The sequence below is a fragment of the Pleurodeles waltl genome, chromosome 5 (assembly GCF_031143425.1).
Source record: "Pleurodeles waltl isolate 20211129_DDA chromosome 5, aPleWal1.hap1.20221129, whole genome shotgun sequence".
Classification (NCBI taxonomy): Eukaryota; Metazoa; Chordata; class Amphibia; order Caudata; family Salamandridae; genus Pleurodeles; species Pleurodeles waltl.
In genome coordinates this window covers 1800934602-1800960317 of record NC_090444.1, presented here as the reverse complement: position 1 = coordinate 1800960317, position 25716 = coordinate 1800934602, and the positions used below count along the sequence as shown (strand labels likewise).

The 25716-nt window shown below is 48.0% G+C and overlaps 1 protein-coding gene across 2 annotated transcripts in view; it reads left to right on the top strand.

Moving 5' to 3' along the window:
- Positions 1-25716, top strand: part of LOC138296808 (exportin-5-like) — a 1097230-nt gene that overhangs the window by 551247 nt on the left and 520267 nt on the right. For both annotated transcript variants that reach the window (XM_069236256.1, XM_069236254.1), the window contains exon 17: positions 24233-24322. In XM_069236256.1, the coding sequence (XP_069092357.1) occupies positions 24233-24322 (90 nt within the window). The remainder of the gene's footprint in view (positions 1-24232; positions 24323-25716) is intronic.

Sequence of the window (25716 nt, the reverse complement as noted above, 5' to 3'; positions counted from 1 at the left end):
GGGGCATGCTCCAGTTCTTCGCCTTCCTGACTCCAATTGGATCCCTCTGTCCATACTCTCAGGGCCCACTAAGCCCATCCATGGGGAACCTTTCTCCTTTCCTGCGGATCCCATCTGTGCAGCACCTAACCTTACATTGCTCACAGATGTATCCCAGGAGCAGGATAGTACCACCAGGACCAACACAGTGGTGTTGCCCATTCTATCCCCGGGGTGGGACACTTGTCCCCTCCCCAGGGATAACTCTGTCCACCCGGACAGCAAGCCACAGTGATTACTGACAGCTGCCAGGGATGAGAGCCAGGCCCCAGGCCTCTCAAAGCTCTCCAACCACTGTGGCTGTGGAGAGTGGGGGGCGGTAGCCCCAGGTGCTGGGCACCCTTTAACCACTCTCCCTTCCACCAGGTCAGGGATGACAGCCTGAACCTGGTCCTCCCCTCTGGGGCTTTGTACCCTCCCTCCTGGAGCGGTACCCCCAGAGTCCAACATGGCCAGGGGGCTTACAGAAGTCGCCCTGTACCATTCCTCCACCAGTGCAGGGCTGTTAACCTGCCACTGGCCCTCCAACCTGGGGTCTGTACCTTCAGGTTGGACTAGGGCCCGGGGTGAGGCTTCCCTCCCCCTGCCCTCCCTTCTGGGGTCCAGCACCCTCCAACTAGGAGTGGCCTCCTCAGAAGACAACATGGTAGGGGCACTGTTATCAGTAGCCCCTCCCTCCAGGTCCGGGGGGACACCCTGAACCTGGCCTTCCAGCCCAGGGTCTGTACCCTCAGACTGGATCACCGCCTGGCAAACCAGGACTTCCTGGGAGGCACCCCTACCCCCCACCAGGTCAGAGTTTAACCTCTGCACCTGCCCATTCAACTCAGAGTCACCACCCTGAAGTTGAACAATTGCCTGGCACGCCAGGACTTCCTGGAGGGCACACTGACCCTCCACCAGGTCAGAGTTTAACCTCTGCACCTGACCATTCAACTCAGAGTCACCACCCTGAAGTTGAACAATGGCCTGGCACACCAGGACTTCCTGGAGGGCACACTGACCCTCCACCAGGTCAGAGTTTAACCTCTGCACCTGACCACTCAACTCAGAGTCACCACCCTGAAGTTGAACAATTGCCTGGCGCCCCAGGACTTTCAGGGAGGCACACCTACCTCCCACCAGGTCAGAGTTTAACCTCTGAGCCTGGTTCCCCAACCCAGGGTCACCACCCTGAGGTTGGGCAATTGCCTGGCACGCCAGGACTTTCTGGGGGGCACACCTACCCCCCACCAGGTCAGAGTTTAACCTCTGAACCTGGTCATCCAACCCAGAGTCAACACCCTGAGGTTGGACAATTGCCTGGCACAGCAGGGCTTCTTGGGAGGCACACCTGCCTCCCACCAGGTCAGAGTTTAACCTCTGAACCTGGGTATCCAACCCAGAGTCAGCACTCTGAGGTTGAACAATTGCCTGGCACGCCAGGACTTTCTGGGGGGCACACCTACCCCCCACCAGGTCAGAGTTTAACCTCTGAACCTGGTCATCCAACCCAGAGTCAACACCCTGAGGTTGGACCACTGCCTGGTACACCAGGGCTTTCTGGGGGGCACACCTACCCCCCACCAGGTCAGAGGTTAACCTCTGAACCTGGATATCCAACCCAGAGTCACCACCCTGAGGTTGAACCATTGCCTGGCAGGCCAGGACTTTCAGGGAGGCACACCTACCTCCCACCAGGTCAGAGTCTAACCTCTGAGCCTGGTTCTCCAACCCAGGGTCACCACCCTGAGGTTGAACCATTGCCTGGCAGGCCAGGACTTTCAGGGAGGCACACCTACCTCCCACCAGGTCAGAGTTTAACCTCTGAGCCTGGTTCTCCAACCCAGGGTCACCACCCTGAGGTTGAACCATTGCCTGGTATACCAGGACTTTCTGGGGGGCACACCTACCCCCCACCAGGTCAGAGTTTAACCTCTGAACCTGGCCATCCAACCCAGAGTCGACACCCTGAGGTTGGACAACTGCCTGGCACGCCAGGACTTTCTGGGGGGCACACCTACCCCCCACCAGGTCAGAGTTTGACCTCTTCACCTGGTAAGCCAACCCAGAGTCACCACCCTGAGGTTGAGCCATTGCCTGGCATCCCAGGACTTTCTGGGGGGCACATCTACCCCCCACCAGGTCAAAGTTTAACCTCTGAACCCGGTTATCCAACCCAGAGTCACCACCCTGAGGTTGAATCTTTGCCTGGCATGCCAGGACTTCCTGGGGGGCACTCTCACCCCCCACAAGGGACACGCCGTCCCCAAGGGCCACACAAGAGTCTGGTTGGCGCAGGTCTCCCGACCTCTGCCCATCCGGCAGAGTCTGGGTTTCCCCCAAACCAGAAACGGTCTCACCTGGGTCATTCCTGGGGGGCTCTGCTCTCAGAGCTGACCCCTGACTTTCAAGATCCTCCACTGGGGTCTGCCACCCCCTCTCAACCCTATGTCTGGACTTCTGCACCCCCCCACTAGGAGTGGTACTGCCAGACACCAGAACTGTTGGGATGCTGTCTACAGTCATCCCCCCAAGTTCTTCTGACACTGCGGGGCTTCCCTCAAAAGGTGGCCCTACGGTACAGGTTAGGCTCTGAGACCTACCTGGGACACTACAATCCTCTCCCACCTCACTTGGTCGGGAATCACCTAGACCACTCCCTTCAGGAGCACCCCAAAATGCCTCTTCAGACTCTCTGGTACTCACCCAAAAGTCTGCCTCCACTGTAAGTTCCCTGGGGTCAGAGAACTCACACTCCACCTGGTGTTGGCGTAGCTCTGGAAAATAAGGACCAGACATATGCTCTCCAGCAATTACATCACTCTGCCCTCCACATGTATTAACCACAGTACCCTTCACCCAACCACCTAGTAACCCAACCTTGGAAAAGCACTCTACTTCACCCTCCTGAGACTGGTGAGACAGTATCTGACTGTCCCTGACACTCAACCCAAACTCTTCTGGGATGTCTCTACACTCTATATCCAGGACGTCCACCAGGGGGGAACCCTTTTCTCTGTCACTCTCTGCTAGAGTCAGTAAAGTGTCCCTCCCCCCAGTAGGAATATGACTCCCTGTGCCAGTTCCCCAATCCTTCTCAGGGACCCTGTGCATAACGGGAACTACCTCATACCCTTGAACCGCCTGGGGTGTGTCAACTCTCTTCTTCAAGTTGGGTACCACATCTCTGGGCTTGTGCCCTTCTTCAGCAGTACTAGATGCAAGATTTTTGCTGCCACCATCTGAACTGGACTCAGCCCTTCCGGCCTCCAGTTTCAGCTCTTTACAGCTCAGCTCTTGAGCTGCAATCTTTTCTTCTTCCAGGGCTAAGAGACTTGCTGCCTCAGCCCTTTCAATAAACTCATCTAGCTCTTCCATCCACCGTGCTTGAGCCATGAGCCATTCTTTTTTCACTGGGTCTCTTTCCTCATCTGAGTCGTCCTCCTCCTCCTCTGAGGGGTACTTAGTCATTTGGTTTCTTGCTGCCTCTCTCTCTGCCCATCTGTCTTCCTCCCAGCCTATGTAGGCACGTAGCATCTCTGCTTTAGTAGATCTCTTTGCTACAGGAAGGCCACATTCTCTGCAAAGCTTCCTTAGGTCAGCCTTAGTGAGGTGGTCAGTAGGCAAAAAGAATAAGTAGGTAAGCGATCCCATTCTGATAGGATCTTACCAGCAAAAACCAAAATCCAAAGTCCCAAATATCAATAGTATATCCAGGAGGACATCAGAGACCAAAAGTCAAAAAAGAGATAAAAAATCAAGTTGACCTTCAACTGTGGGTAGGTAGTGAAATACTTAGCTACTGTATGTCACTGCACAAACACAAGTCCTATCCTCACCGCTGATCACCAATGTTAGAAATGGGGTTTTTGGTTGGCAGGTAGGTTGCCCTCTGTCCAAGCAAGAACCCTCACTCTAGTCAGGGTAAGTCACACACAATCCAAAATCAGCCTGTGCTCACCCTCCGGTAGCTTGGCACGAGCAGTCAGGCTTAACTTAGAAGGCCATGTGTAAAGCATTTGTGCAATAAATCATACAACACCATAGTATAACACCACAAAAATACACCACACAGTGTTTAGAAAAATATAGAATATTTATCTGGGTAATTGTAGGTCAAAACGATCAAAGTTGCAATACGAATTTGTAAAGATATCACTGAAAAGTGATATTAAGAGTCTTTAGGTCTTTAAAAAGCAATAAAGTGTCTTTCAAGCACAGAGTACCTGGTTTCTGGGGGGAAATCTCCTCAGAGGGCCACAGGAGAAGAGATGCGTGGAAAAAGGGGTGTGTGCGTCGTTTTCCGCTCAGCACACACAGACTTGCGTCGTTCTTTTCCACGCGGGGAAGTCGGGCATCGTTTTCCGGCGCGCAGACAGTCTCTTTTTGTGGATCGCGGGGATTACCAGATGTCCCGGGTCTGTGCGTGGATTCTCCTGCTTATTTTCTGGCTGCGCGTCGTTCTGCGGGGCTGCGCGTCGAAGTTTCGATCTCACGGTAGGCGTCGCGTCGATTTCTCCTTGGAAGTCGGGCGTCGTTTTCCTTGCGAGGCCGTGCGTCGAAATTTTGGTCTCACGGCAGGCGTCGCGTCGATTTCTCCTTGGAAGTCGGGCGGCGTTGTCCTTGCGAGGCCGTGCGTCAAAGTTTCGCACTCGCGGTAGGCGTCGCGTCGATTTCTCCTTGGAAGTCGGGCGGCTTTGTCCTTGCGAGGTTGTGCGTCGAAGTCTCGATCGTCCCGAGGGTGTCGCGTTGATCAGCGTCGGTGTGCGGCGTTTCTCTCGCCGCGAAACAAGCTGTGCGTCGAAATTTTCGGCGCACGGAGCGTCCACGTGAAAGGAAGAAGTCTTTTTGGTCCTGAGACTTCAAGGAACAGGAGGCAAGCTCTATCCAAGCCCTTGGAGAGCACTTTCACAGCCAGACAAGAGTTCAGCAAGGCAGCAGGGCAACAGCAAGACAGCAGTCCTTTGGAGAAAGCAGACAGGTGAGTCCTTTGAGCAGCCAGGCAGTTCTTCTTGGCAGGATGTAGTTTCTGGTTCAGGTTTCTTCTCCAGCAAGTGTCTGATGAGGTAGGGCAGAGGCCCTGTTTTATACTAAGTTGTGCCTTTGAAGTGGGGGTGACTTCAAAGAGTCTCTAAGAAATGCACCCGGTTCCCTTTCAGCTCAATCCTGTCTGCCAGAGTCCCAGTAGGGGGTGTGGCAGTCCTTTGTGTGAGGGCAGGCCCTCCACCCTCCCAGCCCAGGAAGACCCATTCAAAATGCAGATGTATGCAAGTGAGGCTGAGTACCCTGTGTTTGGGGTGTGTCTGAGTGAATGCACAAGGAGCTGTCAACTAAACCTAGCCAGACGTGGATTGAAGGGCACAACAAGATTTTAGTGCAAAGAAATGCTCACTTTCTAAAAGTGGCATTTCTAGAATAGTAATATTAAATCCGACTTCACCAGTCAGCAGGATTTTGTATTACCATTCTGGCCATACTAAATATGACCTTCCTGCTCCTTTCAGATCAGCAGCTGCCGCTTCAACAGTGTATGAGGGCAGCCCCAATGTTAGCCTATGAAGGGAGCAGGCCTCACAGTAGTGTAAAAACGAATTTAGGAGTTTTACACTACCAGGACACATAACTACACAGGTACATGTCCTGCCTTTTACCTACACAGCACCCTGCTCTAGGGGATACCTAGGGCACACATTAGGGATGACTTATATGTAGAAAAAGGGGAGTTCTAGGCTTGGCAAGTACTTTTAAATGCCAAGTCGAAGTGGCAGTGAAACTGCACACACAGGCCTTGCAATGGCAGGCCTGAGACAAGGTTAAGGGGCTACTGAGGTGGGTGGCACAACCAGTGCTGCAGGCCCACTAGTAGCATTTAATCTACAGGCCCTAGGCACATGTAGTGCACTCTAATAGGGACTTACAGGTAGATTAAATAGTCAATCATGGATAAACCAATCAATAGTACAATTTACACAGAGAGCATATGCACTTTAGCACTGGTTAGCAGTGGTAAAGTGCTCAGAGGTCAAAAGCCAACAACAACAGGTCAGAAAAAATAGGAGGAAGGAGGCAAAAAGTTTGGGGATGTCCCTGTCAAAAAGCCAGGTCCAACACTATTGGGCTAATCCTCCAAAACAAGAAGGAAGATTTTCCCAGGGGTGTTGGGGGGGGGGGGGGGGGGTTCACTGCAGCTCTGGTCACCTTAGGGGTGGACCTGGCTGAGTGGGTGACTACTCCTTGTCATTTTTATCTCCCTGGAATTGCAGCAAAAGTGGGGCATCTCCACTAGCCTTTGAGGCTCACTACTAGGTGTTTCAGTTCCTGCAGGGGGAGGTGTGAAGCACCTCCACCCAGTGCAGGCTTTGTTTCTGGCCCCAGAGAGCACAAAGGCTCTCACCTCAGGGGGGGGGTCAGAAACTCATCTCTCAGTGGCAGGCTGGCAGAGACCAGTCTGTCCTGCTCTGAAGGACTGGGTAAAATACAGGGGGGCATCGCTAAGCTTTAATAAATCCAACACTGGCATCAGTGTGGGTTTATTATTCTGAGAAGTTTGATACCAAACTTCCCAGTGTTCAGTGTAGGCATAATGGAACTGTGGAGTTCGTTTTGACAAACTCCCAGACCATATATTTAATATGGCCACCCTGTACTTACTATGTCTAAGAATAGACTTAGACACTGTAGGGGCATATTGCTCATGCAGCTATGCCCTCACCTGTGGTACAGTGCACCCTGCCTTAGGGCTTTAAGGCCTGCTGGAGGGGCGACTTACCTATGCCACAGGCAGTATTTTGTGTGCATGGCATCCTGAGGGGGATGCCATGTCGACTGCCTTTTTCTCTCCACCAACAGACACAATCTGCAATGGCACTGTGAATGTGTTTGGTGAGGGGTCCCTTAGGGTGGCACAACACATGCTGCATCCCTTGGGGACCTTCCCTGGTCACAGGGCCCATGGTACCGCTAGTTCATTTTACAAGGGACTTATCTGTGTGCCAGGGGTGTGCCAATTGTGGAAACAATGGTACATTTTTATTGAAAGAACACTAGTGCTGGGGCCTGGTTAGCAGGGTCCTAGCACACTCTATCAAGTCAGTATCAGGCAAAAAGTGGGGGGATAGCTGCAACAAGGAGCCATTTACACACACTGGGTCATTTTCTTTTTCAAGATCTGCTACGCCCTGGCTAAGAAGCAGCCTCCTGAGGGCTTACGGGCCCATTCCACCAGGGGAAAAGCTGCGCCCACGGCGCTAGTTTGTGGATTACCAGTCCTGGACATCTGCCTGGCAGCAACGTGGGCATTTCCTGTACATATTTGCCAAACACTACCACCTGGACAGTCAGGACTGCAGGTATGGACATTTCTTCCCTTTGGTCCTGCCGGACTTCTTTGTCTAGTTTAATTTGTCTGCAACCCACTACTATGATGGTATGGCTTGAGTATCTATTCAAAGGTAAGGAATCTGCAGCTAGTAGTCTCTATCAGATAAACAAGTTAATTATCTTCACAAATGCATTATCTGGTAAAGACAATATCTAGCTTAAGATTCCTTACAGACCCACCCATGTCTCTCCTCTCTGCAGGCAGTTTTCTAGGTTTAGGGATGATCCCTTTCAGGTCCCTAGTTTGGAAACACACTAGTCAGTTAACTTAATGGCTCTGAGCTCTTGATGTGGAAAGTCGTGAAAAGTAACTGACGTCCACATGCCTGGGTGGTACCTATATAGGTGACCGCAATGTCACTTCCGGGGCCACTGATGCAGACGACGCCACCCGGAACCGAACAAAGCCACCAGATGGCGTACAGGGGTGTTGCTCACACAAAAGATCCCGATCCAGCCTGACTCCTGGGAAATTGAAAGGTAAGGAATCTGCAGCTATATATTGTCTCTGCTGCGTTACTTAAAGTAAGTAACTTGTTTGTTAGGGGACATTGCACACGGGATGTGTGCCATGTCGTGTTTTCACTTTTAGCTGCACCAAGATACGCAGTCTTCAATGGCAGTCTACATGTGCTAGGTGAGGGGCCCCTGAGGGTGGCACAATATATGCTGCACCCCTTAAGGGAACCCTCTTTTGTACCCATGCTCTAGAAATGCACAGATGGCACCTTAGAGATGCCCCCTGAAAACCTGCCAGCTACTAGTGTGCGGAGTGACTGGTCCTGACCAGTTCAGCCACCACAGACTCGTTTCTGGCCCCCCAAGGAAGAGAGCCAGTGCTTTCGATGGCTTGAGATAAAGGCCTGCACTGGGTAGAGGTGTGACCTCTTCTCCCGGGCAAGGTGGACAATCCAGGGCGGGTAGCTTCAAAGGCCTTGCCGCCTTTATAATGAGACCAAGTCTCTCCAAATGGTGACTCTCTCAATTAAACCATTTCCTTGTACTTGATTTGGGTGGTAAACTTAAAATTTACTCCGCATTCATTCAACATAGCCTTGAGGTATACAGAAATTAAGTTAATTCCTTCTAGCAACTGCAGGATCAGTGGTAGTACTAAGGGGTTTAGCTTCAGGCAACCTGGTGGCATGATCCACTACCACCAGTATAAATCAATCAATCAGTTTTTATGAAATGCAAATACTCACCCGTGAGGGTCTCAGGACTCTGGTGGAGGGTCTGGGCCTAATTTGAAGAGCCATGTCTTGATGGTCGTCCTGAAGATAGTGAGTGATGGACTTCGTCTGAGGTGCGTGGGTAGGTTATTCCAGCTCTTGGCTGAAAGGTAGGTGAAAGATCTTCCTTTTGCAGTTGTTTTCCAGATGCTTGGAATGGTGTCTGCTGGGAAGATTATGGGGGTCTCGGGGGGTAATGGAAAGAAATGGGATGATTCATGTAGACTGGTCTGATGTTGTGAAGGGCCTTGTAAATCTGTTCCCTGATGCTGTTGGAGGGTCTAGTGGGCCAAAATCCTCAATTCCTACCCTTTCATAGGGGACCCCAACCACTATAAGTTGAGTTAAGGGGGCCTTTGAGTGGCCACTTGTTTTGTCACTGGCTTGACAAGTGACACATGAGTTAAAAACTGCTTCACCTTTTTAGACATACCTAGTCAGTAGAAATGTAGTACCAACCTACTCCAAGTTTTGATCTGGCCAAGATGCCCAGCTAAGGGGATGTCATGAGCCAAAATGAGTAGGGATTCTCTGTACATCTGTGGTACTGCCACTCTCCTAGTGGCACCAGGTTTGGGGTCTCTGACCTCAGTATACAGAAGTCCCTCCTCCCAGTAGGTTCTGTGGCCACTGACATCTCCCTTTCTCTGTTCAGCAGTTTGTTGTCTCAGGATCTCAACAGTGGGACTAGTCATCTGTCTCTGGCACAGCTCTTCCCTAGAGGGTCCCCTGGAGTTTAGAAGCTCTGCTGTGTAAGGCCCAAGTTCCTAGGGATCAGTTCCCTCTAGGGCTGACCAGTCTTCTCCCTGAGGAGAGGGGACCTAAGCTTGGGGCTGCTCAGAAGCTGACTTAACAGACTTCCTGTCTTTTCTCTTGGAGGGCTGGGGCATTATTCCAGGCTTCGGCACCTCTTTCACCCTGGGCTTTGCATTGTGTTCTGGTTTTAATACACATCCATTTATTTACACCCAGCAAAGCTGCGTGGGTCTTTCTTTCAACCTCAACCTCTGCTGATGCTGAGGACTTCCAATCATTTCCTAGAAGACAGGCTACAGGAAATGCAGAGGATACCACCACCTTCCCCTGGCCAGTAACCCCTCCACACACTGAGGACAACATTGCCATGGGATGGACCTCAGCCTGGTTGTTAGCGTTGATGACTGAAAGTTTAACCTGACAGATACTGTCCTGGGGATATCAGTTTTTCAGCCGCCTTAGTGACACTTAAAACCTGTATCCCTCAGTGCTTCAACTCTGAGCCCAACAATATGAGGTCGTTGTCTGTATTTCTCCATATTACTGGGCAAGACAGCCAGGGCAGCTACATTCACCCAACCCTCAGATTAAAGTTGGTTCTATGAGCTCTGTCATGCTCAAGGCCCACCTGAGATCCCATTTGGAGACTTAGCCCTGCAGCAGGCGTGCACCAGGGGGGAATTATTTTTGGGACAGGCAGGGTCTTTGTGCCCATTGACTTTGGAATTAAAGCACTAAGCCTGCTTAGGGTCCTAGTTCTTACCTTGATACCCACCCTTGGTCTGTAATTTGTCACGGGCCCACCCTCCTGAACAGGTTTTTGGATGCCTTTAGACTACTCTATTTTTTTCTTTAGACTGGTCACCATCTTTCCCTTGGGAGAGTGGGGCTTAGCAGCCCGTTTTTTTTTTTTTTTTTTTTTTTTTGGGTCACACCCACCATGCAATGTCTTGGATACACTATTCTTGACCCAGTGGTCTGCCTTTTTTCCCTAGTCTTAGTCAAAAATTGGACCTGACTCTACCAGATACTGATGCATTTTTTCAAAAACGGTTTCTCAGCTGATGCTCTTTCATAATGATTATAATGCCTATCAGTCTTGCACCTTGTTAGCTTTCAACCAGCCACCCAGTGTTTTGACTGAGAAGTCAACCAAATCTACATAGGGTTGAGTAGAGGTTTTCATAGTCTCCCTGAAACTGTACTGCTCAGTTGTGAGTCCATATCCTTGAATCAGAGTATCCTTCATTCGGTCATAGGGCTTAGCATCTTCTCCAAGTCAGTGTCAGAAGTCCATCCTTACACTTTCCTGAGATCAGCTCCCAGAGTAGAGTCCCAATACTTTTGAGTTTGCTCATGGTACAAGCCCTCTTAAAGGCTGTGATCCATTTGGTGATCTCACCACCCTCTATTTGGGGACAACCCCTTTAGAGATCATAGGGTAAAAAGCTTCTTCTTTCTTCCTATTTAAAAGTTTGCTACCACCAAAGATGGGTCTGAGGCCAATATCAGCTCTTTCTTTTTCTATAACTAAGAGTATAGTCTCTAATGTTATCCTCTTTGCTAACTTTTGGAGTTTAGCATCCTCACTGTCTCCATCACCTTGGGGGCTATCAGAAGTGCCCCCAGTGGTATTACTGGCAATGGATTAGTAGAGGGATTCATCATCCTCTTCCACCACCACTTCCTCCTCATTCTCCTGAAGGACTCCTTTACTTGCCATAGTTCTGCAAGTAGTCGCTGCAGATAAGCTTTTGTGGGTTAAGGCACATCAGTAAGTTTCCGTGCTTGGCAAAGGGCCTTAGGTTGGGGAAACCTAAGGTTTTGATACCAGCTCAAGTTGAGCTCCTGGGATGTACCTGCTGCCCTAGTCATGGTTTTAAAGTAGTTGGGACCTTTTTAGAAACTTTAAAAAAAAAAAATGTTAGTACACTTCCGAAGGGCCTAACTAAGTGTTTTAACCTCTAAATAGTTTGGACTGTGGGACTTAATAGAAGGCCCTAATAAAATGTTTTAACCGATTTAGAAAAATCGAAAATTTGAAAAAAAAATTCCTAACTAAAGATAATTTTGGATTCCTTAGTGGTATTGCTTATTAACTGAGTGGTACAGAAAATGTCAAGCCCCACTGCTCCGCCACCAGAGGAGGAAGCTGACTCCTTATGTGATATATTTAAATGAAATATATTATGCAAGTAGTGCAGGGGTTCCATTATTAGTGGACAGGAGCTTGCTCTAGCAATCTCAATGCGCTCTTTTAGGGGATAGTGTGGTCGAGCTGCCTTAGGCTTATCATAGAGGAGTGTGAGACATCTGCAGATACACACAATCAATAAATGACACGACTCAAGAAGTAGAGCCATAGCAATTTACAAAACAAGAAGTATCTTTATATATATATATATATATATATATATATATATATATATATATATATATATATGTTTGTTTGTTTAGACACCAGAAGCAATACAATCAGATAAGTATGTTTTGCAAGAAAAATATTTTTCATTTTCAAAAGTTGACAGTGCAGTTTTCAGAAGTGGTCAATGTTATCCTATGCACAGAAGAATAAGTATTGCATTCAGGTATAGTACAGTGACTTACGAGGCCAATATCCTGGACTATGGTAAGTATTGGGCAAGAGGATCTTATGGCATTCTGACGGAGTGGATGGAAGCAACGCTTAGATTTTTCAATTCCTGAGTGAGAAGTTTCCAATATATTTTCAGTAGCCATTAAGTTCCTCTAGCCCACATGTGATTTGGGCTACACATACCTAATCTTGTCCTTTAGCTGACACCATTGGATGACTGTTTTGCCTCAGGCGAGATATGGTTTCATTCCATTTGATGTTTTAAGGATTTATCACATCAGAATAACTAGTGGATCAAGTACTTTAGATTTTCTGTGAGACTGGCCATATGTAGGCATCAGATATATTTGAGATTTTCTAGGTTCCTCCCCCTTCTGAGATTTTTATGAACATTGACTGCTCCCTGAAGAAGGGTGGCCGGTAGTCCTGCATCTTCTGGCGAAACACATGTCGGCGCATTTTTGTGGCCTCAAAAGACCACAGCAAAACTATAATCTATAAGTTAATATCTGGATGCCTATCAATTTATGTTCTAAACTTTATATGTGTTAATATCTTGAAAGTGAAGACGACAAACATTAGAAACTTTATTTGGTTATTTAAGTGTTGGAGAAATCACATGCTGTAATGCAAAACACCATTTCATGTAGACAATAGTAAGAGTATGTCTGTTGTGATCTCTGTGTGACCTTTTTTTTTTTTTTCTACAATTCTTTTAATGTGTGGCTTTGTCTAGTATCTATGGAGTGTGTATGTAGTATGGTTGTGATGTGATTAATGAGATGTGAATTTTAGGTGAGGTAGTAGAAACCTAGAGAGTCCTTAATCATTATAGCAATTTTGGATCTGTCTATAGATGTGTGATGCAGGATAAAATATATCAATGTAGGAATAATACATATGTGAAATAGTGTTTGCAGCATTTTCTCCTTTTGCCTTGTGATTTCCTCTGGTCTGCCACTCATATTTATTTTCAGGGGCCCTCTGCTTTTCTTGGAAGTACTAAGCAAGGGTCAGGACCACACCAACAGGTCACACCAGGCATCACTGGGATGGCCAGATGCAGAGGTGTAGTACAGCATTGGGTGTAGAATGTTAATCAATGGAGATCTGTCCGGTCGAAAGGAGGCTGCCGGTTAGGGTTCGGGGGGGACATCTCGTGTCCTCTTCTCCACCGGCGACTGGTGCAGAGGTGTATTGAGGCATCTGGTTTTCTTCACCGGAGCACTTGCGGTTGAGTGAGACTGCATGCAGTGGCTGCAGGCAATGTTGAAGGGGTCCCTAGTGGGCAAGTCCAAGGTGGGCTTTGTCTCTGGAGGGCTGGGGAACCACTTTGGTACCATTGGTCCACTTCAACTCGGGCTATGCAGTGCAGGTGCAGTGGGGCTTTCAGGTGTCAGGTTTTCGGTGGTCCAGAGTCCTTGCAGTATGTCTTGGGGTGCCTACACAATGCAAGAAAGCAGCTCTGCTGCTCCACAGGAGTTCCTGGGTCTTTGTTGAAGGCAGGCAGTCAACCCAGGCTTTGGAGGCACAAAAGCTGTAGGACGAGTCGACTTTGGCGCAAATGAGCGAGAGCAGCCGACAGGCTGGCAGGGCTGGGTCCAGGTCAGGTGCTTCTTCCTATGCTTTAGCAGATTTTGGGTGTCTCATCATAAGTCAACAGAAATCTGATTTCCTGATGCAAGGGGCTCCCCCAAATACTGTATTTAGGGGTGTTTCGGGGAGTGTAGGGTAATAGGCAATGGGCTACTTACCCCTAGGGTCAGTGCACCGCCTTTATAATACCATTTCCTGTGGGAAGTGGGCATATCTCTGTCCCAGAGTTCCTAGTTCTGCCAACACCAAGGTTACAGATTTCTAAATGTTGTGTCCACATCTGGCAGCTCACCTCAGGGGTGGGACTGAACTGAGGTGTGGAGACACCTCCTTGAATACTACATTTCCTGCCTGTCAAGGTGCCAAATGGGCCCAGGGGCAGGGTAGGTCAGCATCTCTCCTTTGAGTAATGCCTGATCTGCATACCAAGGCCGGTGGGCTCCTTTGAAGCCCCCTACCTTGGAGTGCAGATTTGCAGGTCGTCCTATTGGGTGGGGTGTGTAAACACCTCTCCCAGGGCACGCTTTGTTTCTGACTGCCTGAGAGCAAAGGCTGTCACTCTTGGGGGAGGAGGGATCAGAATCGTGTCTGGCAGTAGCAGGCTGGTTAAAGCTTGTCAGTCCGCTCACTGGTAGTTAGTAGGTTTTTCAGGGTGCACTTTCAAGGTGCTCCTTGGGTACATGTATTTAAAAAAAAAAATCTCTGGCATTAGTGAGGGTTCATTAATATGAGATTGTAAAACAGTAGCTTCTTTCTAGCTTGGTTACCCCCACTTTTTGCCTGTTTGTCAGTGTTTGACTGTGTCTACCGGGATCCTGCTAACCAGGACCCCAGTAGTTTTGTGCTCTCCTCTAAATTGTACCTTGTTCTTCCCAAAATTGGCATACTGCCCCGCCCCCCCATGTAGGTCCCTAGTATATGGTACCTAGGTACCCAGGGCATTGGAATTCCAGGGGATCCCTATGGGCTGCAGCAGTTAATCTGCCACCCATAGGAATCCCGTGCAAAGGGTTCTGCAGGCCTGCCATTGCAGCCTATGTGAAACGGGGGCATGCACCAGTTTTCACTACAGGTCACTACACCAGGTCACTATATGTTACCACCTATGGTAAGTTCTCTCAGCCCAGATGGCAGGGTGCAGGTACCTGTGTGGGATGGCACCCCTGTGCTAGCAGAGGTGCCCCTACAAACTCCAGATCCATTTTTCTGTACTTTGTGAGTGCGAGGACGCCAATGGATATCAAACATGTTGGAATCATACCCCAATACTGTTGCAAATGTTGGAGGTATTATTCCATGCACTCTGTGGGCTCCTTGGAGGACTCCCAGCATTGCTACCGCCAGTCTTACAGGGTTTTCCGGGCAGCCCAGCTGCTGCCACCCCTCAGACAAGTTTCTTCCCTCCTGCTGCATGCTCTGATCAAGCCCAGGAAGGAAGAACAAATGATTTCCTTTGGGAGAGGAAGGTAACACCCTCTGCCTTTGGAATTGGGTTTGACTAGCTTAGGAGGGGGTAGCCTCCCCAAGCCATTGCTTTGCTTTGAATGACACATTTGGTGCCCTCTGTGCATAAACCAGCCCACACGGGACCCCAGCCCCTGCTCTGGCACGAAACTGGACAATGGAAAGGGGAGTGACCACTCCCCTGTCCATCACCACCCCAGGGGTGGTGCCCAGAGCTACTCCAGAGGGTCCCTGGGTTCTTCCATCTGGTTTCCAAGGTTGGCAGGGAACTCTGGGAGCATCTGAGTGGCAAGGCCAAGCAGGTGACGTTAGAGCCTCCTCCTGATAGGTGCCCAATCCCCTTTCAGGGCTATTTAGGGTCTCTCTATTGGGTGGGTCCTCAGATTAATCTTGCAAGATTTCAGCAGGACTCCTCTGAAACCTCTGCTTAGACTAATGGCCTCCGGATCTGCGACTGGAACCTCCAGGACCCAACAACCTGCATCCACGAAGAAAGGACTCTTCAGCAACATTGTTTCCAGGGCTCCTGCCAGCTTTGCAACATTTCCCTCGCTGTGCATCCTCTGAAGACTGCAACTCTTCAGCCTGCACAAGAAGAAGGAATCTTCCTTGGAGTGAAGGAGTCACTTCCCTGCAACTGCTGACATCTACAACAAGCGACGACTGGCTGCGTGGATCCCCTCTCCTGCTGAGCTGCGTGGATCCTGCATCATGTGTGATGGTCCGGAGTAGTCCTCTTAGTCCTCTCTGCCAGCTGTTAAACTTTGGTGGAGGTAAACCTTTGCTTTTCCATGCAGAGGTGTCTCTTGCAGCTGCCAAGGCTTGTTTGCATCTTCTCCAAGGGATCTTCAGGCAACGTGTAGCTCCAGAACCCCATCCTGCAAAGCACAGCCTCCTGCCTGGTTCTCCTGCTGCGTGGGATCCTCTTTTGTAGTGCTGCATGGGCTTCTCTGACTCCTGTGTCCCCGTCCTGTTGGTGCTGTCTCTGCGACGCTGAGGATCCCCCTGTGACCCCCCCCCTCCTGGGTTGAGTCCTGGGCCTTGCTGGTACCTGGCAGCACCTCTTTTCCACTAACCGCGAGTTTGCCTTTGCCAAGACTTGTTGATAGAATACCTTACCGACACCCATCTGCAATCTTCCTTACAGCGTGGGGCTTCGTCTGCATCCATCAGGAACTCCTCTTGGGCTCCAGGGCTGCAGTGCTGACATGTTCATCACCGTCTACCAACTCCTGCATCCACAGCTGGTGGGTAGTAGCTCCTACTCATCCTGGACTCCATTGTAACTCTTGGACTTAGTCCCCTATCTCCACAGGTCTTCTTTCTTCAGGAATCCACTGCTGGTTTTCTTGCAGTCTACTCTGGGTGTCTTCTTTTTCTTATTTTCCTCCTTTTGGGTGGTTTGGAGAAAATTCATTGTTTTACTTCTGCGTTACCGGTTGCTGGGGGGTACTGTTACTTACATTTGTTGTTTACTGATAGCCCCAGCTCCCCTCTACAAATTTTACATACCAAGGTGGGGGTACCTTGTTCGCATTCTGTTTTTTGAGTATGTGGTTTGTGCTCCCCCTAGGGTCACTATTGGTTATTGCTATTTGTACTGTTTTCTAACCTTTTCTATGTCTATTCCTGAATGCTAGTGTATATATTTAGTGTATTACTTACCACCTAAGGGTGGGTCACCTGTCTAGTATTTTGCAGTGATTTGTTTTGGTCCAGCTGAGTGTTTTCTTTCATGTGTGTAAGTGCTGTGTGTAAGGAAATGCCTTCTGACTTTTTGCCTTTTGTTGATGCCAGTTATGACTGAAAGGGTGCTGGGACCCTGCTAACCAGGCCCCAGCACCAGTGTTCTTTCCCTAAACTGTACCCTTGTCCCCACAATTGGCCCAGCCCTGGCACACAGATAAGTCCCTGGTAAATGATACCCCTGGTACCAAGGGCCCTGTGGCCAGGGAAGGTCTCTAAGGGCTGCAGCATGTATTATGCCACCCTGGGGACCCCTCACTCAGCACATGCACACTACCTCACACCTTGTGTGTGCTGGTAGGGAGAAAATGACTAAGTCGACATGGCACTCCCCTCAGGGTGCCATGCCCACTTCCCACTGCCTGTGGCATAGGTAAGTCACCCCTCTAGCAGGCCTTACAGCCCTAAGGTATGGTGCACTATACCACAGGTGAGGCATAGTTGCATGAACACTATGCCCCTACAGTGTCTAAGCAAAACCTTAGACATTGTAAGTGCAGGGTAGCAATAAAGAGTTTATGGTCTGGGGGTCTGTCAATTGCGAGCTCCACAATTCCATAATGGCTACACTGAAATCTGGGAAGTTTGGTATCAAACTTCTCAGCACAATAAACCCACACTGGTGCCAGTGTGGGATTTATTGTAAAATACACCCAGAGGGTATCTTAGAGATACCCCCTGAATACCAGTCCAACTCCTAGTGCTAGGCTGATCAGTTTCTGCCAGCCTGCCACAACCAGACAAGTTTCTGGCCACATGGGGAGAGTGCCTTTGTCACTCTGTGGCCAGGAACAAAGCCTGTACTGGGTGGAGGTGCTTCTCACCTCCCCCTGCAGGAACTGTAACACCTGGCAGTGAGCCTCAAAGACTCATGCCTTTTGTTAAAGCACCCTAGGGCATCCCAGCTAGTGGAGATGCCGGCCCCTCTGGCCACAGCCCCCACTTTTGGCAGCAAGGCCGGAGGAGATAATGAGAAAAGCAAGGAGTCACCACCTACCAGTCAGGACAGCCCCTAAGGCGCCCTGAGCTGAGGTGACCCCTGCCTTTAGAAATCCTCCATCTTGGTTTTGGAGGATTCCCCCAATTCGAATAGGGATGTGCCCCTCTCCCCTCAGGGAGGAGGCAGAAGGAGGATGTAGCCACCCTCAAAGACAGTAGCCATTGGCTACTGCCCCCCAGACCTAAGGCCCCCCCTCCACCCCCCCGCCCTCCTAAATTTAGTATTTAGGGGCAACCCTGAACCCAGGAAATCAGATTCCTACAACCTGAAGAAAGGAGGACTGCCGACCTGAAAGCCCTGCAGAGACGACTGAGACACCAACTGACTTGGCCCCAGCTCTACCGGCCTGTCTCCAGACTCCAAGAACCTGCACAGCGACTTATCCTACGGGGACCAGCACCCTCTGAGGACTCAGAGGACTGCCCTGAACCTAAAGGTTCAAGAAACTCCTGAGAACAACTTTGCAACAAAGAAGCAACTTTTAAAGAGACTCTCCCTTCCCGCCAGTGGCTTGAAATTTCACACTCTGCACCCGACGTCCCCGGCTCGAGTTCAGGAGAACCAACACTGTAGAGAGGACTCCAGCCGACTCCAACGACGTGGACACCCTGAGTCGACCCCCCTGCATCCCCACAGCGACGCATGCAGAGAGGATCCAGAGGCTCCCCCTGACCGCGACTGCCTGGTAACAAAGTAACCCGACACCTGGACTAAGCACTGCACCCGCAGCCCCCAGGACCGAGAGGAACCACCTACCAGTGCAGGAGTGACCAGCAGGCGGCCCTCATCCTAGCCCAGGTGGTGGCTGGCCCGAGAAGCCTCCCTGTGCCGTGCCTGCATTGCCTAAGTGACCCCCGGTCCCTCGATTGCTTTCAATAGCAAACCCGAGGCCTACTTTATCCACTGCACCCGGCTGTCCCTGTGCCACTGAGGGTGTGTTTTGTGGGCCTCTGTGTGCCCCCTGCTCTCCCCCACCCCCCAAGTGCTCCACAAAACCACCGTGGTCTGCTCCCCGAGGACACAGGTACTTACCTGTAAGCAGACTAGGACCGAAGCACCCCTGTTCTTCATAGACGCCTGTGTTTTGGGTCCTCCTTTGACCTCTGCACCTGACCGGCCCTGTGTTGCTGGTGCGGTGGCTATGGGGTTGCCTTGAACCCCCAGCGGTGGGCTGCCTATGCGCAGGAGACGGACTGTGTAAGTGCTTTACTTACCTGAGAAACCTAACCAGACTTCCCTCCCCCAGGAACTGTTGATTTTTGCACTGTGTCCACTTTTAAAATCGCTTATTGCCATTTTAAACACAACTGTGGGTACTACTGTTTTAAATCAAAGTTCTATACTTACCTGCGTGAAGTACCTTGCATTTTATGTACTTACCTCAAATTTTGAATATTGTGGTTCTTAAATAAATTAAGAAAATATATTGTTCTATATAAAAGCTATTGTCCTGGAGTTAAATCTTTGAGTGTGTTTTCCTCATTTATTGTCTCTGTGTGTACAACAAATGCTTAACACTACCCTCTGATAAGCCTACTGCTCGACGACACTACCACAAAATAGAGCATTAGTGTTATTTAATTTTGCCACTATCAACCTCTAAGGGGAACTCTTGGACTCTGTGCACACTATCTCTCACTTTGAGATAGTATATACAGAGCCAACTTCCTACATAGAGCATTAGTGTTATCTACTTTAGACTTTGTAAAGCCTCTGGGGATCTACGGGGTCTCTGTACACACTATATACCTTATTTTTGTATAGTATGTTCTATGGCATGTGTAGCTACAGATTCACATGCTGTGCATATATCCCCATCTGGTGTTGGGCTCGGAGTGTTACAAGTTGTTATTCTTTGAAGAAGCTTTTTTTGAATCACGGGATTGAGTGACTCCTCCTCTCGGTGATAGTGTTCCTGGGCATCGACTCCTTTGTTATATTGTTTTCTTTCCGCTGTCTGGTTCAGACGTGTTACTTCTGGCTCCGGTACTTTTGGTTCAGTACTATCTGAACTTCTCCGTCGTTTTCCTTGGCGTCAGTATAGTTTTCAAACGCGTTTTCTGACTACAGTTGATCTGAGCGTCTGGTTTGAGTAACCGCCCTTCCGGGCTTCCGCACCCTTCTCAGGCCTTTTCGTGTCTACTGCGTCATAGGCTCATGGATCGGACTCCATTTCGGTTCTGTCATCGGTGCCACGCCAAGTTCCCCTATACCGACCAGCATTCAGTGTGCAACCTCTGCCTTTCTCCCGACCAATAAGAAGAGACCTGCAAGGTGTGTTGGTCCTTTCGAGTGAAGAAGACCTTACAACGTCAAAGAGCAAGGCGGTTGGAGATGGCGTCTCAGTCCACAGAGCAAACGCACAACATCTTTGGTGAGGAACAGGCACAGACCGCCGTCTCCATTCGAGACTCCGACCAAGATTCAGATGAGGACAGCCAGGTACTCCCTACAGTGCAATACATGAGTACACCAACCCTTTCCCAACAAACTAAGAAATCACAGAAGGCCTTGGGTATACCACTGCTTGCTAGCCATAGTTTAACCCAAAAACAACAAATCGTCGACCGACCCTCTGGTTCGGTGCCAAAAAAGGCTAAGACTCACTCCCACAAACAGACTGTCACACCTGTTTCGGCACCATCGAAAGATGGAGGCTTCCACTTCGGAACTGAGTCGGCTTCATACCACATCAGAACGAAACATCCACGTTCCTCTTCGGAGCCTATACACTTTTCCCAATTGATCAGACCACTTTTTCAGCCCATATGCAGCATGCTGCCCCCAAGCTTTCGGAGCATTCATTAAGAGGCAGAAAACATATTTCATCTTCAGAACAGGAGGGAGATGAAAGGGACATTAAGACCCATTCTTGAGGTCATGGACCAAAAACAAAAAAATATTCAAATCCAGAAACAGACTGGAAAGATTATTGCCTCTCTTCTTCCAATTACAAAGAGGAAATTAGCATTCCAGGAGAGTTTGGATGCTGGCCCTTCTCTGGCGAAAATATTTAAACATAGGGAAAAGTTTAAGACTGTTCAATTTTTTCCACTGCATTTTCCTTCTTTCCTCTTCTCCACCACCTCATACTCCACCACCACCAGCTTCATCCACGCAGTCTCTTGCTTCTTCACATGGGGACTATATGGGTGATAGTATTTATAACATGGATCCATAGGAAATGTATGACTCTGACCCAATCCCACCCAATGATCCTGATTAGTATCCTACAAGACCGTCTCCACCTGAGTATACCAAAACATGTAATCAGGTCATTTCCAGAGCAGCCGCCTATCACAGTGTACAGATGCACTCTGAACCATTAGAAGATTTTTTTTATTTAACACTCTTTCCTCAACTCACAAGCGATATCAATGTTTGCCAATGTTACCTGGTATGCTAAAACATGCCAATGACATTTTTAAAGAACCAGTGAAGGCTAGAGTGTTAACACCTATAATAGATTAAAAAAAATATATAAAGCAGCTCCAACTGAGTTTTTATTTCACATCAGTTAACGCCCGATTCAATCGTAGTCAGTGCATCCAGAAAACGGGCAAATAACCAGTCCACAGGGAATGCTCCTCCCCCTGATAAAGAAAGCTGCAAATTCGATGCAGCAGGCAAAAGGGTAGCAACTCAGTGGCAAATGGCTATCTCCAAAGCTCTTTTAGCTAGGTATGACAAGACACATTGGGACGAGATGCAGGAGTTTCTGCAATACCTCCCAAGGAACATCAGAAAAGAGCCAGCAGGTAGTGGAAGAGGGACAAGCCATTGCTAATAATCAGATCTGAGCAGCACTAGACTCAGCTGATAAGGCAACTGGAGGAAAAAACATTAGTGTCAGTTATGAGACCTGCTTGGTTAAGGCCCTCAGCCTTTAAGCCAGAAATACAACAAGTGGTACTTAACATGCCTTTTAATAAGCAGCAACTCTTTGGACTAGAGGTGGACACAACCATTTATAAATTAAAAAAGGACTCTGAGACAGCAAAGGCCATGGGAGCCCTTTATACTACACTTTTTCTGGACTCATTTCGCAAACCTCAGTTTAGAGGAGGTTTTAAGCCACAAACTTCAGAGGCCTCTACATCCCAACAAAAACAGGGACAACAATATTATGACAGGGGATCTTTCTGGGGCTCTTATAGAGGACACACTTGTAGATCCAGAGGTAAATCTCCTGCCGCAAGAAAGTGCCTCCACCTCATCAAAGTAGTGACTTTCCCTGCTCCCCCAAACAGCATACATCTCCTGTGGGGGGAATACTGCAATATTTCCATCCTCGCTGGTAACCAATTACAACAGATCAATGGGTATTGTCAATTATCCTCAATGGTTATTGCCTAGACCTTATCTCCACGCCACCGAACATTCCACCCCGCTCACACAGGCTTTCTCTTGAACACATTGCTCTGTTAAAACAAGAGGTAGAATCTGTTCTACTCAAAGGTGCAATAGAAATGGTTCCCATCAGTCAGCAAGGTACAGGAGTGTATTCTCTATACTTACTCATACCAAAATATGATGGCAGTATCAGACCAATTCTCTATCTCAGACCTCTAAATGAATATATCCTGTCAGAGCATTTTCACATGGTCACTCTACAGAATGTCATTCCCTTGTAACAAAAACAAGATTACATGACAACATTAGACCTAAGAGACGCTTACTTCCACATTCCTATACATCCAGCACACCACAAGTATTTAAGATTTGTGATAGCAGACAAGCACTATCAATTCAAAGTGCTATCCTTTGGAGTAACAGCACCCAGGATATTCATAAAATGTCTAGCAGTAGTTGCGGCATACCTCAGAAGACAGTACATACATGTCTTCCCTTATCTGGACGACTGGTTGATAAAAGCCAGCACCATTTGAAACTGTCAGCAGTACACACAATACACAATAGATACCCTCCACAAATTAGGGTTCACAATCAATTACCAGAAATCTCACCTTCAGGCAGCACAAATTCAACCTTATATAGGGGCAATTCTGAACACTCAGTCAGCACTGGCCTATCCAAATCCACATCGAATCCAAGAGTTCCACACTCTCAAAAACAGACAACATACCTCCATGTTTAGAATTCCTGTAATAAAGGCTTTATGGAAGGTCTTGAAAGAGTTATTCCACCTACAGTTCCACCAGCTTCTGCATGGAATCTTAACTTTGTGCTCACTAGACTTATGGGTCCACCTTTTGAACCCATGCATTCTTCAGTTTCTCTCATGGAAGGTTGCTTTCCTAGTAGCAATTACTTCCTTAAGAGTGAGTGAAATTCAAGCATTCACTTTAGAAGAACCCTTCTTCCAAGTACACAAACACAAAATAGTACTTAGGACAAATCCAAAGTTTTTACCCAGGGTGGTTTCACCATTTTACATTAATCAGTCAGTGCCAGTCTTCTTTCAACAGCCAGATTCAGTTGCTGAAAGAGCTCTGCAGACTCTTGATCTCAAAAGAGCTCTAATGTATTAAATAGATAGAACAAAAGATTTTAGAAAATCCCAACAACGTTGTGTGGCTTTCCAAGAACCTCATAAGGGTAATCCCATTTACAAAGAAGGATTGGCCAGATGGACAGTAAAGTGTATTCAAACCTGCTATCTTAAAGCTAAAAGGTAACTATTCGTAACTCCTAAAGCACATTCATCTAGAAAGAAGGGAGCTTCAAGCAGCCAGATGGTCCACACCGCACACATTTACTAAACACTACTCTGTGGATGTGTTATCTCGACAAAAAGCAAATGTTGGTCAAGCAGTGCTTAAAACACTATTTCAAACTACTTTAACTCCTACAGGCTAACCACCTCTTACCTGGGAGAGGTACTGCTTTTCAGTCGCTGCAGACATACATGCTGTGCATATACACATGCCATCTAACGGAAAATGTCACTTACCAGTGTACATCCGTTCATGGCATATAGTGCTGCTGATTCACATGCGCCTTCCCTCCTCCCCGGAAATCTGTAGCCGTTGTACTACTTTATTATGTAAATATGTATATACATTGCATGGACATCTTCTTTACTTTCTATATATATTTGTACATATACAATTCTTCACTCCTTACTTCACCCTCCTGCGGGGAACAATCTAACAGAGGAGTTGATGCCCATGTGCACTATTACCGGAAGGAGGAGTCACTTGATCACGTGACTGGCAAAATGCTTCTTCGAAGAAAAACAACTTGTAACATTCCCAGCCCAACACTAAATGGCGATATATGCCCTGCTTGTAAATATGCAGCACTACGTGCCACAAGCAGATGTACACTGAGCAAGTGACATTTTCTATATAGAGCCAGCTTCCTACAATATCTATTTTGCCTGTCATCAGGAGACCTATGTCACTTCTTTAGTAAATGACCTCTATTCCTTTATATGACAGCTGCTTTTGCATTGATTATAATTTTTATCTTTTTCAGGTTCCAAAGTTGCAAGTTCTGAAGGATACAAAAAGCTGTGCCTTAGCATGCATTATCAAGCTGTGTCAGGACAATCCCACTGTTATCCTGGTGAGTGAATGATCGCAGAAAGTTTGAACTCAAAGCAAACCTCCTGACTAGCCTATGAAAATTAATTTAGTCTCTCAATGTTTACTGCTGACCGATGACATTGATAACGGAGTGTGATAAAATCTCTAGGTTTTAAAATCTGAGCTCAGATGTTCCACCACTATGCATTGGCAAAGGCAATGTAAGTGGCTTTTTGTAGTCTTAATTTGCAGTACTCATTAATATTCACAATGCATACATTATAAATTGTAAGAGAAAGGTGACAAAATGGAGCCCCTGCTCCCACCTTTTACAGTTCATGCTGGTATACAGAAATGCTTTGCCGTGTTTGTGGTTCCAAATATGTAATTGTTTGCACCTGCCAAGACACGATGGTAATCATTCTCAAAAATATAATCTGTCAAAATACGACGGTTTACATGCTGCATGTGCAGGCTTCTGACATTGGGAGGTACAGACAGTGGTCAAATGGACCACTGCTTGCACTTATTTTAGCATTCTCACATGGGGCATTGACATGTTGCACAATGCAGTCCTCCTTCCCTGCATCTTGCGGTGAGTCACAATGATTAATTAATAGTTTTGAGGTGACCGAATTGCATCTTTTTGCTGTAACATCCTTTCCAAGAGCTTTGAGAACCCCTCACTGCAAACGCAGAAGCTAGTTGCAGATGTCATAATTACATTAAAACTAATCTGTTTTGTGCTTGAGGCTCCTGAAGCCAAAGATGCCTTCCTATTGCCATTACTGCCTGCTCAACTGAGGACTGACTCTTGAACTCATGCATCCCTATTGGAAGGGATATCAATATATCCTTGTAACAATTTTGTAAACTCAGGCTTAATGAAAGCATTGACAGCCAGTAGATTTCATTTTTGTGTAGTGTACGTCCAGATACACAACACCCATTCAAACAGTGTGTTGTATGATAGATATGTGCCATTATGCAGTCGGAACAACATACCTAATTGCTTGGACTAGGGGCCTAGTGGAGGCAAACACATAAGAACATATAGAGTCCCTCACAACACAGATAATCAACAGTTTTGAAGGAGGCATAGAAAACAGAATTCGGGGCATGAAGAGAGAGTGCCAGGGGTGTAAATATTTGTCAATTCCTAACTAGTCTTGTATCTCATGTCTGAGCTATCACTTCTAGTAATATCCACGCTCATTCAGCTGTTGTCCTCCTTCAAATGGTCACTCGCTGATAAAATTGCAGCACAGTTCAGTAGTTTTCTTTGTTATTATAATTAACTACACATACACAGAGCTTTTGTTGTGCTGTTGGACTTCCATAACCAGAGCCCACTAAGCTCTCCAGCTATGACTTCTCTCACCCTGGACTAGACATTGGAACTGATAAGGAGTAGACTGTGGCCTGTTTTTCCAT